Source organism: Melospiza melodia, chromosome 23 (assembly GCF_035770615.1).
Source record: "Melospiza melodia melodia isolate bMelMel2 chromosome 23, bMelMel2.pri, whole genome shotgun sequence".
NCBI classification, from domain to species: Eukaryota; Metazoa; Chordata; class Aves; order Passeriformes; family Passerellidae; genus Melospiza; species Melospiza melodia.
In genome coordinates this window covers 12,073,822-12,089,807 of record NC_086216.1, presented here as the reverse complement: position 1 = coordinate 12,089,807, position 15,986 = coordinate 12,073,822, and the positions used below count along the sequence as shown (strand labels likewise).

Here is a 15,986-nt window from a genome sequence, read left to right as displayed (position 1 = left end):
CGTGAGGAGCCCCACGTCCCGGGCAGGGGGTCACAGCAGCATCCCCCAGGTATGACGGGATGGGGATGGCCTGGAGAGGGGCTGAGCACCCATGGGTGCTGGCTGGCATATCCCTGGCTTGTATTTGGGGATCAGGAGGGTCAGGGCAGCATCCCCCAGGTGTGGTGGGATGGGGATGCCATGGAGGAGGCCTGAGCACCCATGGGTGCTGGCTGGCACATCCCTGGCTTGCACCTGGGGACCAGGGGGGTGCAGAGACTCCTCCTCTGTTCAAAGCCTTGGAAGCTGGGCTGCAGTTTGGTCAGTGTGTGGCTGTGGATGAAACCTTTGCTCCTCGCTCCCCCAAATCTGGCTTTTGCCCCCAATTTGCAGTGCAAAGGAACTGGTGGGGTAGAGGTGTCCCCACTGGGGGCTGGAGTGGCTGCGAGGGGACGGAGCCTGGTCCTGTGGGCAATGCTGGCATTGGGGGGCTGTGAAACTGGGCTGGAGCGGGATGGGAGGTGCAGCTGGGCCGGGTGGCAGGTGAGGAGAGGCCCCAGGCCTTTCCCACACAGCTCGTGTGCTGCCACTTCCTTCCCGTGTGTGTCCTTGTCCTTCCCTGCCCCTGTCACCTTCCTCCTTGCCCTGTTCCCATTCTTCCCCTTGTTTCCCTTCCTCCCCATCCCCATGTTCCTTTTCTATCCCCCCTTCCCCTCCTTGCCCATCCCCTTTCTCCCATTCCTTCTTCCCCTTTCTTCCCTTTTTCGTTTTTCTACCTTTTCTCTTCATTCCCTTATTTCCCTTCTCCTTCCCCTCCTTCATCGCCTTCCTCTTTGCCTTCATTTCCTTCCCCGTATTCTCCTTCCACTTCCCCCTTCCTCTTCCTCTTCCCCTTCCCCTTCCCCTTCCCTTCCTCCCCTCCTCTCCATCCCTCCCCAGGTCGTGGCAGGCTGGGTGATTCAGCCGTGCCAATCTGGGAGCCGGCACGAGGGCAGCCAGCTGTGTTTAAGGCAAAAACCGCTTCAAGAAACAAAAATAGTCCCGTGGGGTGGGGTTTTTTTTTTATTTTTTTCCTCCTTTTTTTCCCTTTCAAGAGCTGGGCTCCGGGCCGGGGCCGGCAGCTGTGCCGTGCCAAGCCTTTGCCGTGCCTGTGCCAGCTGGCGGCTCCCGGGCGGGCTCGGTGCTGTGCTGGGAGGGCTCAGCAGCCCCAGCAGCGTGCTGGGAGCTCACGGCAGGCTCAGCAGCGTGCTGGGAGCTCAGGCGAGGGCATTTGGCTTCCCAAAATCTGCTCTGCTGGGAGCGGCCACTGGGAGCTGCTGCGGAGGCACTGCTGAGCATCCCTGGGTGCCCCTGTCCCGGGTGTCCTGCTCTGAGTGTCCCTGCTCTGTGTCCCTGCTCCCAGTTTTCCTGCTCCCTGTCCCTGCTCTGAATTTTCCTGCTCCGTGTCCCTTCCCCAAGTGTCCTGACCCCAAACATCTTCACCCCGAGCATCCCCAAACATTCCGACCCCAAGCCTTCCTGCTTTGAACATCCCCTTGCTGAGCATTCCTGATCCCGAAATCCTCACCCCAAGCATCCCCACTCTTGAGCATTCCCACCCTGAGCCTCCATTCCCAACCATCCTGACCCCAAACATCCCCACCTCAAGCTTCCCTTCCAAAAGGAAAAACACATTTCATGAGGAAACAAGAAGGTTGGAGGTGGGAACAAATCCTCCATCTCCCTGGGAAGCCCCCAGTGCTGGTGGGGAGTGGGATTCTCTCACGTTCCAGCTCGTCACACCCCAAAGGAGCAGGAAAAGGGGGTGCAGTGTTGCTGGGGTGGAAGGGCTCGTGCCCGTGGGGGTCCCCAGGAGAGTGGAGCAGATCAGAGCCAGGGTTCCCACAGCGGAGATCAGCTCAGCTCCCGGGGTTACTCCGGCTTTGCTCCGGGCTAAATGAGGACAGGAGTGAGCGGCTCAGCCCCGCCGGGGTCAGCCCGGGCCGCGGAAACAGCTCTGGAAACAGGGCGGGACAGGGGCGGGACCGGGGCGGGTACCCGGCCACGGGGGGACCCGGGGGGACCCGGGGGCTCTCACTCAGCCCTCGGCCTTCCCACGTTTCCTTGAATTCCCCTTTTCAGGGCAGCGAGTTGGATTTAGGTCATCTGCTCCTCTGCGGCCTGCCTCCTGCTTCTCCTTTCCCTTCATCTCCCTCCCCTCATCTCCTTCCTCTTCGCCTTCATCTCCTTCCCTGTATTCCCCTTCCACTTCCCTCTTCTCCTTCCTCTTTCCCTTCCTGTGCCTCTCCCCCCCTCCCCGCAGCTGGGGGCTGTGGAGGGATTTGGATCAGGAAGGGATTTCCCATCTCTGGGGTCTGGTGGCGCTCCCAGAGCGTGCCGTGATCCCAGCAGCGTTCCCGTCCCTGGCGCGGCCCTTGGGCTGTTATTGCAGGGTCTGCAGCCTCAGGGCTTCCCCGGCGGTGCCCCAAAGCCACCGTCTGTCCCACAGAGGAGGATCCCCGGGGCGGGTGCCAGAGGAGGAAACCGCAATCCGAGTGCCGGGGCTGGCCGGGCTCCACCGCAGCGGGGCCGGCAGCCAAAGCTCCCTCTTGGCCGGCCCGTGCCGCCGGCTGGCAGCGGCTCCTGCTGACCCGCGCGGCTCCCGGCCGTGCCCTCGCTGCAGCCCCGGCACACGCTGCCCCCCGAGCCACCCCGGCGTCCCCAGAGCTACCCTGAGCCACCCCAGTGTCCCCACAGCCACCCTGGTGCTGCTGAGAAGGGCTCAGCGTTGCCACTGAGCTTCCTCTGGCCCCCAGATTCTCCACTTTTATTCAAATTGTGTGGTTTCTGCAGGGGATGACACCAAACTGTGTGTGTGTGCTCTGCTCTCTGCAGCTCTCGACCCCTTTGGCACCATCCATCCATCATCCATCCATCATCCATCCATCCATCCATCCATCCATCCATCCATCCATCCATCCATCCATCCATCCATCCATCATTTGTTCCTCTGTCCGTTCATCCCTCCCTCTGTCCATCCCTCTATCTGTCCATCCATCCATCCATCCGTCCGTCCGTCCGTCTGTCCATCTGTCCCTTCATCCATCCCTCTGTCAGTCCCTCCATCCATGCCTTCATCCATCCCTCTGTCCTTCCGTCCATCCGTCCGTCTCTCCGTCTGTCTCTCCATCCGTCTCTCCATCCGTCTCTCCGTCCATCCATCCCTTCGTCCGTCCATCCCTCCCTTCGTCCCTCCCTCCGTCCGTCCATCCATCCGTCCGTCCCTCCCTCCGTCCGTCTGTCCGTCCGTCCCTCCCTCCGTCCGTCCGTCCGCCGCCGGCCGGTCCGTACGTGCGCGCGGCGCGGGCGCCAATGGCTCCGGCCGCTGCTGTGGCGGGGGGCGGGGAGGGCCGGTGCTCCCGGTGCTCCCGGTGCTCCCCGGGCCGCGCTCGCTCCCTCCTGCCCCGGACGGTGCCGGTGCCGCCGCCGCCGTCGCCTCCCGCCCCCGCCCCGTGGGTGCGGCCCGGCCGGAGGCGGCCCCGAGCCCGCGGCGCGCTCCGAGCGCTCCGGGCCGTTCCCAGGGAGCGCAGCCCGGGCTGGAGCCGCTCCAAGCCGCCCTCAGCCTCTGTGCGCCCGATTTCTATTTTTTTCCCTTCCTTCTCTCTGTTTACGGCATTTAAACTGGGGGGATTTAAAAAGGGAGGAAAAACCGATTAAAAAAAAAAAAAAAGTTGTTGTCCTCACGGGGATTTTTTCCCCTTTTGTAGGATGCAGAAGGGGATGTGCTTAACCCCAACCATATCGTTTGGTTTTCTCGTGATTTTAATTTAAACTTTAAATTATTTGAATTTATTTCCTCCCCTCCCCAGCTTTTATCCTTTCTGGGGGTGAATGGAAGAAGTTCGGGAGCTCAGGGAAAACTTGTTCAGAGGAGAATAATCCGAGGGCAGAGGAATTGGTGCCCACGGCAATGAGGGGGCGATCGATTTTTGGGGAGAAGCTGCGGGGTCTTTACATCTCCCAGGCAGCAGGGCTGGAACAAAAGGAGCTGGATGGGACGGCCAGGAAAAAATTGGTTTTATATATATATATATATATATATATATATATATATATATTTATATTTATATGTGTGTGTGTGTTTCTGTGTGTGAAGTTTTATTCCTCCACTGACTTAGGAGGGTTGTGGCTTTCGGGTTAACCCTTTGGGAGCAGCGGGGGATGTTTGCTCCTCCCTTCATTTCACACGATGAACTATTTTCCTACATTCCCAGCCCGGCTCCATAACCCAGTTTATGGGCTGGAGCAGCCCAAGGTGCCTCCCTGGCCCCGCGGCTGATTTCTGGGGCTTCCCCTGCCCTTTCCCCGCAGGTTCTCCCCCGGGCAAACCCGGAGCGGAGCAGGTTTGCCCTCATTTCCCTGCGCTGCTGCCGACCCTTGGGGCACCGGAGCCTTTGAGAGGGCGTTTATCTCCCCAGCGCTTGGGAAAATCCCCTTCGGCTGGGCAGGAGGAGGAGGAAGATGAGGGCGGAGGAAGGACGGGCGAGGCCGTTCCCTGCCGGGTTTGCAAAGGAGAGCGGAGGCGTGCTGTGCTGTGCTGTGCTGTGCTGTCCCCACCCTGCCCGGGCTGCGCTTTCTCCCCGGACCTGCCGGACCGGTCCCATCGCCCCGAAGGCACCGCAGCCCCTCTAAAAACCCTCTGAAGGCATCAGGGGGTGATGCTGTAGCAGCACCGTGCCGCCCTGGGGGGATTCTCTGCTGGGGAAAAGGGGTTTTTTGGATAGAGACCTGCTGGGAGTGGTTCCTGCGAGGTTTCGCCGGAGTCAGCAGCGTTCTTATCTCTCCAGCGTAGCGTTCTTATCTCTGCGGCGTGGCTGTGCTCACGCTCTCACAGCGAAAGGTGAAGGACTCTGTGCCGAAGCCGTGGTGCCTGAAGGGTTAAAGCAGCCACACTTTGAACACTCGGAGCCGTAACTTTGTATTTAATTTTGTATTTAACTTTGTATTTAACCTTGCATTTAACTTTGTATTTAACTTTGTATTTAACTTTGTATTTCGGCTGGAATCTGGGCTGGGGATCCTTCCCACGGGCCGCTGGCGGCCCCGTCCCGAGGCAGGAAGCTCTGCCCACAGCCTCTGCTTGCTTTGGCATGGTTTTTCCAGCGAACTCTGCTGTATTTTTAGCTTGCCGGAAGCTCCCCTTGCTTATCAGCAAACGGCACCGAAATCCCCGGTGCCGAGGTGGGACAGCACCACGGAGAACAGAACAATCCCTCCATCCCTGGCAGAAGCCCTGGGGGGATTTTAACCAGGGTGTTGGGGTCCCTGGGTGGCACCAGGTGGGTTTGGTGTGTGCCTGGCACGGCCGTGTTGATGCAGCCACGGGGTTATTTGAGGTGAAACAGCCCCTGGCACCGGCGTAGCCAACTCGGCGGCTTCCTGCCGTGCCGCGGCCCCCGGCACAGGACGGCTGCTCCGGCCGGGATGTTCGCTCCTGGCACGGCTCCAGAACCCCCCTCTCCTCCTCGTGCTGCCTTCAGCGCGGGCAAACCGTGCCACCGCAGCCAGGGACGCCCTGCCTGTCCCACAGCGTGCGGGGCGCCCGCGGCGGGTGATGGAAATCCCGAGCGGCGCCGTGAGTGATTTCGAAAGCGAGTGGCGGGGTGGGGACGTGGGTGGCACGGCGGAAAGTGGCCGCCCTCTGAGCTGAGCCGAGCTGCTCCTCACTCAGCCGGGCAGGCAGAACACGCGTGGCTCGTCTGCGTCTTCATCCTCGCGGTCAGAAAATGAGATGGGGAAAGGAGAACTAAAGGAAACAGAGGAGAAAACTTAGGGTTTGGGCATATGAAGATGCTCATGTCTGTTCTCTGTCCCTCCTCACAGACAGGTTCGGCGGGCGACGCGGTTGATGGACCCAGCAGAAGCCAAATGGAAGAAGGGCCAATTAATTATGTGGAAGAAAGGCGGCTGAAGGAGGGCAGCGGGCTCAGCCTGGTGAATGGGGGCCGGCCGGAGGCGGGGGGTCCCGTGCTGATGGAGCCCAGCGGGTGGTCGCCGGGCCAGCCGCCCGCCACTGGCAAAGCCCACTTGGAAGACGTCCGGAACCTGGTGGCCTTCTCAGCGGTGGCCGAGGCCGTTTCCTCCTACCGGCTCCCGCCGCCGGCGTCGCCGTCGCTGCTCTACGAGAAGTTCGACTCGGAGATGAGCCGGGGCGGGCTGGGCGCGGCGGACAGCGTGCCACGAGGAGAGGACCTGCACGCCCTCAAGGCCGCCCTGGCTTTGGCCAAGCACGGCGTGAAGCCCCCCAACTGCAACTGCGACGGCCCCGAGTGCCCCGACTACCTGGAATGGCTGGAGCAGAAGATCAAGACGGCTCTCGGAGAAGAGCTGGCGTCACCGCGGCCCCGCGCCGCCGCCGTCCCCCCGCCTCCTCCCCCAGAAGGTGCTATCGACCCCCAGCCGGTGCCTGAGGCTGCCGAGCCGTGCCCGCCCGACGGCCTCCCCTTTTCCCAGAGCGCGCTGACCATCGCCAAGGAGAAGAACATCAGCCTGCAGACCGCCATAGCCATCGAAGCCCTGACGCAGCTCTCGGCCGCCCTGCCCCAGCCCGCGGGCGATGGGCAGCCCCCGCCGCCGCCGCCCCCCGCCGTCCCCTTCGGCCCCGGCCCCCTCGGCCCGCTGGGGGCCGCGTGGCGGGGAGGGGACGAGCCCCGCTACCCGCCGGAGCCCGGAGCGGCACCTGAGCCATTTTTCGGTGCGGTGCCTCCGCGGGGAAACTTCACTTCCACATGGGGGCTGGAGGCCGAGGGGGCAGCGGGGGCTGGAGACCCCATGGCAGAGCTGGAGCAGCTGCTGGGTAACGCTGACGACTACATCAAGGCGGCTTTCAAGAGACCCGAAGCGGCGGCCGGCAAAGTGACAGCCCCCAAAACAGAACCCGCCGAGCGAGCAGCCAGCAAAGAAGCACCGGGCGGGCCCCGCTTGCCGCCGGCACCTCCAGAGCCCGACCTGCACAAGAAGACGCAGCTGGTCCTGCAGCAGCATCTCCACCACAAGCGCAGCCTCTTCCTCGAGCAAAGCCTGGCAGCAGCGGCGGCGGCAGCCCCGGACCGGCCGAGCGGCTGGTGGGCTCCCGGCGCCCCTGCCGCGCCCCCCAAGCCCTTCGAGAAGCAGCCCAAAGAGAAGAAGAAGAAAACGCCGCCCGAAAAGCCCCCGCCGGCCAAACCTCTCCGCAAGCAAGTGCAGATCAAGAAGGCGAAGCAAAAAGACTCGCAGCCGCTCTTCCCTCCCCTCTGGCAGATCAGCCTGGAGGGGTTTCGGGCGCCCGCCGAACCCCCCGCCGAACCCCCCGCCGAAGAGATGCAAACGGAGCCGCCGCCGGCCTTCCCGCACCAGCCTCTTGCACTACCCCTGCCCTCCGCATGCCCCCCGCCACCAAACCCCCTGGACGGCGCCCCCCCGGCTCCCGACTCTCAGGAAAGGGGTGCCCCCGGGGGGGGCCCCCAAATTCACTCGGCGCCGGCGGGCTCGACTGGCTCGGAGGAAGCGCCGGCTGCCCCGCCGCCGGCCGGCTCGGCTCCCATCATGGTGGATGACAAGTTGGAAGAGCTCATCCGACAATTTGAAGCCGAATTCGGGGAGAATTTCAACCTGCCGCCCCCCGAGACGCCTGCCCCGCTCGCCCCCGGGGCTGCCGAGCTGCTGGGGGGGACAGCACCAGCTCCACAAGGGTCCCCCACCGTGGCCACCACCACCACGGCCACCACCACGGCCACCACCATGGCCACCGCCCCGGCTCCCTGCAGCGCTCCCCAAGCCGGACCCAAAAGCGTCTCTCCAGGGAAGGGGCTGCTGTCAGAGCCACCCTTCACTGCCCGCTCCCCCAAACAGATCAAAATCGAGTCTTCTGGTGCTATCACCGTGGTGTCCACCACGTGTTTTTACTCTGAGGAAAGCCAAAACCCAGACGTGGACGACGTCGACAGAACGCCCACCAAGGACGAGGTGCCGCTGACGCCCACCCTGAGCGGCTTCTTGGAGTCTCCGCTGAAATACCTGGACACGCCGACCAAAAGCCTCCTGGACACCCCTGCCAAGAGGGCACAGGCTGAATTCCCCACCTGTGACTGCGTTGGTGAGCCGGGGGTGGTGGGGAGGGTGGCAGAGGCGGCTTTGCAGGGTGGGAAGGTGACAGAAGCCGTGGCACGGCAAAGCTCAGGTTTCTGGGGAGGTAAGGCCCTCGCGTGGTGAAACCCCGGTGCTGTGGAGCTCCCTTTTGGTTTCTCTCCTCCTCTCTTGTTTTTACAGTTGGATGGAAATGGCTGTGTCACCCTGGGGGTGGCACTGGTGTCACTGGCTGTGCTGGGGTGAAGGGGTTGGATGAGCAGCAAAACCCAAGGGCTGTTGGGTTTTCCTTCTATTTCACCTTAACCAGCTGAATCCCCTGAATTCATGGTGGTCCCAGTGCCCAAACCCACCTAAACTCTCTCTCACCTGGTTATTCCTGGTGTTTTCAGCCAAATTAGCTGGTTCAGGTTGCTTTGAGTAACGCAAACTTTGGTTTGATGCTTGTGCTTATCACTAGAGAAATACTTGCTGCTGCTTGCCGTGTTCACTGGCCCATCCCACTGGGATGCATTGAAAAATCACCAAACTCTTGGACTTGTGAGGGTTTTTTTTGTGGTTATTTTTGGTGTGCATTGGCTTTGTTAGACTTTGCAGCAAGTGCTGGAGAATTCCTACCCAGTCCTTCCAGTCCACCTCCATCCAAGCGTGGGGAGCTGGATATTCCCTCCCCAGTATTTAGGCTGGACCTGTGTGCTCCCCTGGGAGGAGCAGGGTGAGGATTTTGGGGGGCATCCACCCAGAGAATGCCCTGGGCTAAGCACAGACTGCAGTTTATTAGTGGAGCTTATGATTATTTATTTATTTGCTTGTGAATGGCAGCAGGAATGAGCCCAGACTCCATGGAGAGGAGGGAAAGCTTTCCTGAAGCCACTCAAAGCCAGCCTCGGAGTTTGCCAGGAAAAGATTAGTTTAGGGGCTGGGAGAGGGGGGATTCCCCCCCTTCCCCTTCTCTGTTTTCTCAGGGAGAAAGAAATGCAGCAGGAGAGGGCTCGGTGCTTTATTGGGCGCGGGAGCTGTTGGAGGCTGGAATAAAATGAGCTTTTTCCAAGCCTCCCATATTGATCCCTGTCTGGACAGCTGCAGCCCAGCTGAGCCCGGCTTTCTCCTCAGCCTGGCTCCCGGCCAGCTGGACATGATGGGAATGAGAATCAGGCTGGTGAGAGAGCAGAGGGATGCAAACACAGAGCAGCCCTGGCCGTGGTGCAGGGCACATCCCAGCTGGTGGTTTTGGAGCACCCCCGTGTGCTGGGGCTGCTTGGGGCATCCATCACTTTCCACCCCAGCTCCTTGAAAGGGGTTTGCTGTGTGCAGGGCTGTGTCCCAATGTCCTTCTGCAGCTCCAGGATCCTCTTCTTGCAGTCCCCAGATCCTCCTGTAGCCCAAATCCTTCTCCCATAGCCCAGATCCTTCTCCCACAGCCCAAACCCCTGAAGCTGGCAGGAAAATCTTCCTGTCCCCAAAATCATCCCATGATGGCAGCATCCAGCTGGGCCAGTGCCCGTGAGAGGTTCTGGACAGGAGCCCTGGGTGGGAGCAGGGTGAGGAGGGGGTTTGGGGTCTCCATCTCCCACCCAGCAGAGCTGCAGTGGTCAGAGCAGATTCCCTGCATGGAGCTGTGCTCACTGCCAGGGTGCTTCCAAGGGCTGTGGCTCCTCAGAAGGTTTTTGGGTCCCGTAAAGGGGTGGGTGTTGATGGGTGAGGGTTCTCCAGCAGCGTTTCAGTGCTGGCAGAATCTTCCAGAGCAGGGAATGAGTTGCTGTTAACAAAGCCTTGATTTTTGGTGCAGAAGAGCTCGGGTTGAGGGGATTTGAGTGTTTGGAACTTTTCAGGGACAGCCAGCAAAGGTGAAAACCCCAAAATCTCTGTCCCTTTCCTGTCTCTGCAGAGCAAATCGTGGAGAAGGATGAGGGGCCCTATTACACCCACCTGGGCTCGGGGCCCACCGTGGCCTCCATCAGGGAGCTCATGGAGGAGAGGTAAGAGCCCCTCGCCGTGGGGCTGGGGTCCTGTCAGGGCAGTGGGGAGAGTGAATGGGGTCCCGTCAGGGGAGTGGGGACTTGAGAGAATGACTGGGGACTTGTGAGAGTGAGCAGGGTCCTGTCAGGGGAGTGGGGATTTGTGGGGGTGCCTGGGGGCTCCTGGGGGTGCCTGGGGGCTCCTCAGGGGCCCATGAGGGCCGGTGGGACTGTGTGTGGCCGTGCCCTGGCAGGTATGGTGAGAAGGGCAAGGCCATCCGCATCGAGAAGGTCATCTACACGGGCAAGGAGGGCAAGAGCTCCCGGGGCTGCCCCATCGCCAAGTGGGTGAGTGCCTCTCGTCCCCAGGCTCGTCCCCTTTGTGCCCCTCGGGGCTCCCCACTTTTGGCACTGGGGATAGCGTGTCCAGAACCAGCCACTCCCCCAGACTGCCACAATCCATGGGAACATGCACAGCTCTGCCCTCCACACCCCACAGGGCACTGGGGAAGGCATGCAGGGCATAGCCCACATCCTTCTGCCATAGCCCAGATTCTTCTCCCTTATTACAAATCCTCCTCCTGTAGCCCAAACCCTTCTCCCATACCCCAAATCTTTCTCCCGTACCCCAAATTCTTCTCCTGTAGCCCAAATCCTCCTGCAGCCCAAATCCTTCTCCTGTACCCCAAATCCTCCTGTAGCCCAAACCCTTCTCCTGTAGCCCCCTTATCCTCCTGCCTCTCCCCCCTGCAGCAGCAGCTCCTTCCTGGCACGGGCTCAGCCAGCTCAGGGCACCCCAGGGCTTGTGGGATTCCCCATCCCAGGAGGTCTGACCCAGCCCCTCTGGTTCCAGGTGATCCGCAGACACAACCAGGAGGAGAAGCTGCTGTGCCTGGTGCGGCACCGCGCCGGCCACCACTGCCAGAACGCCGTCATCATCATCCTCATCCTGGCCTGGGAGGGCATCCCCCGCACGCTGGGGGACACGCTCTACCAGGAGCTCACCGACACCCTCACCAAGTACGGCAACCCCACCAGCCGCCGCTGCGGCCTCAACGACGAGTGAGTGCCACCGGCAGCGCGCCCTGGGGCGAGATGGGGTGGGAATGGGGTATGGGATATGGGGTACGGGATATGGGGTACAGGAATGGGGTATGGGGTATGGGATATCGGGTACAGAATATAGAATATGGGAATGGGGTGTGGGAATGGAGTGTGGGAATGGGGTACAGGATATGGGGTAGGAGAATGGGGTAGGAGAATGGGGTACGGGACATGGGGTGTACGTATGGGATGCAGGATCTGGATGCAGGAACAGGATGCAGGAATGGGATGCAGGAATTGGTTGCAGGAATGGGATATGAGAATGGGATGCAGGGAATGGGCTGGGGGCTCCCTCCCGTTCCCAGAGCTGCCGTCACCGCGCGGCACCGGCAGCTGACACTCCCGCCCCGTGTGCCCCCCAGCCGGACCTGCGCGTGCCAGGGCAAGGACCCCAACACCTGCGGTGCTTCCTTCTCCTTCGGCTGCTCCTGGAGCATGTACTTCAACGGCTGCAAATACGCCCGCAGCAAAACTCCCCGCAAGTTCAGGCTGGTGGGAGACAACCCCAAAGAGGTGAGTGATGGAGGTGGAGCAGGGGCGGTGGTTTGGGGCTTCTTTCCTGTCAGGACTCTGAAAATTGGATCCTTGAGGGGTTTTTTATGGGCTAGAGATGAGGAAAGGAAAGGTGGCAGGAATGGGGCCTCTAGAAAGCCCAGAGGACAGTGAGGCTGGAGCTTGAGTGGCCAAATCCTCACAAGGAATTTAAGCCATGTGCTTTGTGGTGTGGTGGATATCGTGGGAAGGGTTGGCTGCCGTGTGGTGTCTGTGGGCTCTGTCCCCAGTGCCATCCCTGCTGCCAAAACCCCTGGGTGACATCCTCCTCCTTTCCCTACCACAGGAAGAGCTGCTCCGGAGAAGCTTTCAGGACTTGGCCACCGAGGTTGCTCCGCTTTACAAGAGGCTGGCGCCGCAAGCCTACCAAAACCAGGTCCTGCTCATCCCACCCTTGGCACACACAGCTGGATTGGCTGTGGGGTGCTGCTGTTGGGGATTTTTGGGTAACCAGCTCCTCCTTCCACAGGTCACCAACGAGGATGTAGCCATCGACTGCCGGCTGGGCTTGAAGGAGGGGAGGCCGTTCTCGGGGGTGACGGCGTGCATGGACTTCTGTGCTCACGCTCACAAGGACCAGCACAACCTCTACAACGGCTGCACCGTGGTAAGCAGGCGCCTGGCAGGGCTTTTTGAGGTGCTCTCCCCTAATTTGGGATGCTCCTTTTTGAGGGCGTCCATCCCCAGTTGTTCCACCCTCGTGACTCCAGGTGTTTGGTGTGGGCACACCTCACATGAGGTGCTCAGGTCTAACAGGGACCAGCATCTACTTTTGTCCAACACAAATCCCATGGGAGATTTCCAAATATCAGGCTGGGGGGATGCCAGGCTGGTGTGGCTTCATGTCAGTGTGGGGAAGAAGTGGGAGGTTTGGCTCATCCAGCACAGGCCACATCCATCAGCGTCCCACTGACAGCGCCTGCTCTGGCCAGGTCTGCACGCTGACGAAGGAAGACAATCGTGTGGTGGGGAAAATTCCCGAAGATGAGCAGCTGCACGTCCTCCCCCTCTACAAGATGTCCAGCACGGATGAGTTTGGCAGCGAGGAAAACCAAAACGCCAAGGTGGGCAGCGGGGCCATCCAGGTGCTCACGTCCTTCCCCCGCGAGGTCCGCAAGCTGCCCGAGCCCGCCAAGTCCTGCCGGCAGCGGCAGCTGGAAGCCAGGAGAGCTGCTGCCGAGAGGAAGAAGCTGCAGAAGGAGAAGCTGATGACGCCAGAGAAGATCAAGCAGGAAGCACTCGAGCTCCCCACGCTCCAGCCAAATGCAGGTAACGGGGACAGAGGTGAGGTCCTGCCACCCCGAGCCACCCGGAAAGCGCGAGGGGATGGGGATGGGGTTGGGGACTTTTTTTGGGTTGCTGTGTTGTGGTGCTGGATGGCACCTCTGTGCCACCTGGGTTTTTGTGAAGATGCGAATCGATGCCAGTGCGCCAGGTGATGGCAGGTGATGCCAACCTCTGCAGTTAGCTGGCACACCCATCACCGTGGGATTTCTGAGTCTGGCCAACCGTTTTGGGGTCCTGGCTCCCCTCCGGTGGCTCCCTCGGCCGGCGGGTCACGGGGGCTGTGTGTGCTGTCCCACAGGTATGGCGTTGAAAGGCGGGATACCCCCGCAGCCGCTGAAACCTTCCATCAAGGTGGAACCCCAGAGCCATTACAACGCCTTCAAGTACAACGGCAACGCCGTGGTGGAGAGCTACTCGGTGCTGGGCAGCTGCCGGCCCTCCGACCCGTACAGCATGAACAGTGTTTACTCTTACCATTCCTACTATGCACAGCCCAATCTGCCTTCCGTGAACGGGTTTCACTCCAAGTTCGCGCTTCCCTCCTTCGGGTATTACGGCTTTTCCAGCAACCATGTGTTCCCCTCGCAGTTTCTCAATTATGGGGCGCCCGAGAGGAGCGGGAGCAGCTGGGTCAGCAACGGCTACGAGAAGAAGCCCGACGTCTCGGCGCTGCAGGAGAACCTCAACCACACCTACGGGAACAGCAATTTCCCCGAGCCCATCCCGCACGGCGTGCGGGGCAAAAACCATCACCAGCGCACCTACGAGCGAGCCAATCGCTACGCCAGCCAGCAGAAAGCGGCGGCGGCAGCGGCCGGGGCGCACAGGACTAGCTCGGGCTCGGAGGAGGCACCGGCGTTTGCACAGAACTGTTTCGGCAGCCGGCCCATCAAGCAGGAGCCTCCGGATCCCCCGCCCGCCATCGAGCCCCTTCCCAGCCCTGCGGCCGTGCCCGGCGCTGGTTTAACGCTGCCGGCCGTCCCCGCGCACGGCACGGCGCCGGAGCAGCGCTGGAGCCCCTTCAAGGCACCGCGGGGCACGGCGTCCCCCGAGAGGACTAGCACGGCCGAGGGCTCGTGGAGCGCGCTGGCACCGGGCTCGGGCGGGCGGGAGAAGCTGAGCGCCTTCGATGCCGCCGCGCGCCTGCCGCCGCCGGAGAAGCAATGGTCCAACGTCCTGGCGGGAGAGCCGGCGGCAGCGGCGGCGCACGGCTCGGGCTTGCTGCCGAAACCGTGGAGCCCCTGCAAGCTGGGGGAGACGGCGCTGGCGGGCACGGGCAGCCCGGGCCTGCTGGGGTCACTGGGGTTCAACTCGGCTCTGCCAGGGCTCCCCAGCTTCCCCGAGGAGCCGTGGGGCTCCGTGAAGGTGGAGGAGCGGAGGACGCCGGCGCCCAGCCCGGGGCTGGCAGAGAAGCCGTGGGAGGCAGCGGTGGGTGAGAAGGGGGTGGCAGGGCCCCGCCAGGAGAAGACGTGGGACCCATTTGGCCTGGAGGAGGATCTGCCGGAGAAGGCGGTGAAGGAGGAAGAGGAAGAGGAGGAGGAAGAAGAGGAGGAAGAGGAAGAGGAGTGGTCGGACAGCGAGCACAACTTCCTGGACGAGAACATCGGCGGCGTGGCTGTGGCGCCCGCCCACGGCTCCATCCTCATCGAGTGCGCCCGCCGCGAGCTCCACGCCACCACCCCGCTGAAGAAACCCAACCGCTGCCACCCCACCCGCATCTCCCTCGTCTTCTACCAACACAAGAACTTGAACCAGCCCAACCACGGCCTGGCGCTATGGGAGGCCAAGGTGAAGCAGCTGGCGGAGCGGGCTCGGGCCCGGCAGGAGGAGGCGGCGCGTCTGGGGCTGCCGCCGGACGCCAAAGCCTTTGCCAAGAAGCGCAAGTGGGGCGGCGCGTTGGCGACCGAGGCGCCCAGCAAGGAGAGGAGGGACTCGGTGCCCACGCGGCAGGCGGTGGCCATCCCCACCAACTCCGCCATCACTGTGTCCTCCTACGCCTACACCAAGGTGACGGGCCCCTACAGCCGCTGGATCTGAGAGCGAGGCGACCGCCATGGCCCCATCTTACCTCAACCCTCGGCAGCGCCGCAGCCCGGCGTTGCTTCGTGGTGCTTTCTCCTTGGGCGTGGGGGAGAAGAAAACGAAAGTAAATAGACGAAACCGAAGCGAAACACAGCAACCATAAAAATAAAAAAAAAAATCCAACCCATAGGAAACGAACCCAACGCGCACGCTCGGGAGCAGCGGAGCCGGCGCGGGCTCATGCCGTCGGAGAGCTGCGCCTGGCGAGGAGTTGGCAAAGCAAGCAAAACTTGGTTAAAAAACCCGAGAGGAACGATGCTGTTTGATGATTTTAGGTAATCTCATATTTATATCTCCATGTTTTTTAATCTAGCCTCGGATGAATTTCCTAGCGACCTTGCGCAAGGAGAGGTTTTTAATTCTACTTAAAATGGCCTGTTTGTTGGATTTGATTTTATTTTATTTTTTACTCCGATGACAACGACGAAGCCGATCTTCGAAAGAGAAGCCAACATTGAAAAACCACCCTAATCATGAATCCAAACCAACCTGAACACCAAACCAGCTCAAAGGCAAGAGGTGACTCCCTCCATCTCCTCCGCATGAGGGCTGGTGGGACCGCGTGCTTTACCGTCAGCGGGTCACGCTGAACATCCAATTATTTTTATTCCAAGGACCTAAAAATACCAATTTTGCAGCTCGAGGAGACCTTTCTCACAGCAACGGGAGCCCGCGAGCGAGCGGGCCGTCCCGGGATGGCACGTCTCCGCCCGGCTCCTCGCCTCCAGCGGGATCGGCTCTGCCGCCGCGGAGCAAAGCCGGCGTCGCTCCTGGCGCCGGAGACCTCAGGACACGTCCGGGCTGGGGAGCGCCACTGCCGGGGGGCCGAGCTCGGGCTCGGACTTGGGGCTCCTTTGCCCACGGCCTCCGGGGCGAGCGGCAGCGGCGGCGTCTCCATAGGAGCCGACGGGACAAAAACAG

General features: G+C 61.5%; 1 protein-coding gene across 1 annotated transcript; it reads left to right on the top strand.

Moving 5' to 3' along the window:
• Window positions 1-5,442: 5,442 nt before the first annotated feature.
• On the top strand, window positions 5,443-15,782 carry TET3 (tet methylcytosine dioxygenase 3). The gene is made up of 11 exons (XM_063175145.1): window positions 5,443-5,593; window positions 5,690-5,736; window positions 5,842-8,092; window positions 9,971-10,061; window positions 10,295-10,388; window positions 10,894-11,102; window positions 11,507-11,657; window positions 11,983-12,072; window positions 12,166-12,303; window positions 12,629-12,965; window positions 13,282-15,782. Exons 1-11 carry the CDS (start codon window positions 5,443-5,445, stop codon window positions 15,018-15,020), a joined length of 5,298 nt encoding a protein of 1,765 aa, XP_063031215.1. The 3' UTR covers window positions 15,021-15,782.
• The last annotated feature ends 204 nt before the right edge of the window (window positions 15,783-15,986 follow it).

Excerpts from the sequence above, each read along its gene's own strand:
- TET3 (XM_063175145.1), top strand. The coding sequence starts at position 5,443 with ATGTTCGCTCCTGGCACGGCTCCAGAACCCCCCTCTCCTCCTCGTGCT. Across the intron at positions 5,594-5,689 it reads TGGAAATCCCGAGCGGCGCC|CCGGGCAGGCAGAACACGCG; the intron begins GTGAGTGATTTC and ends CTCCTCACTCAG. Across the intron at positions 12,304-12,628 it reads TCTACAACGGCTGCACCGTG|GTCTGCACGCTGACGAAGGA; the intron begins GTAAGCAGGCGC and ends TGCTCTGGCCAG.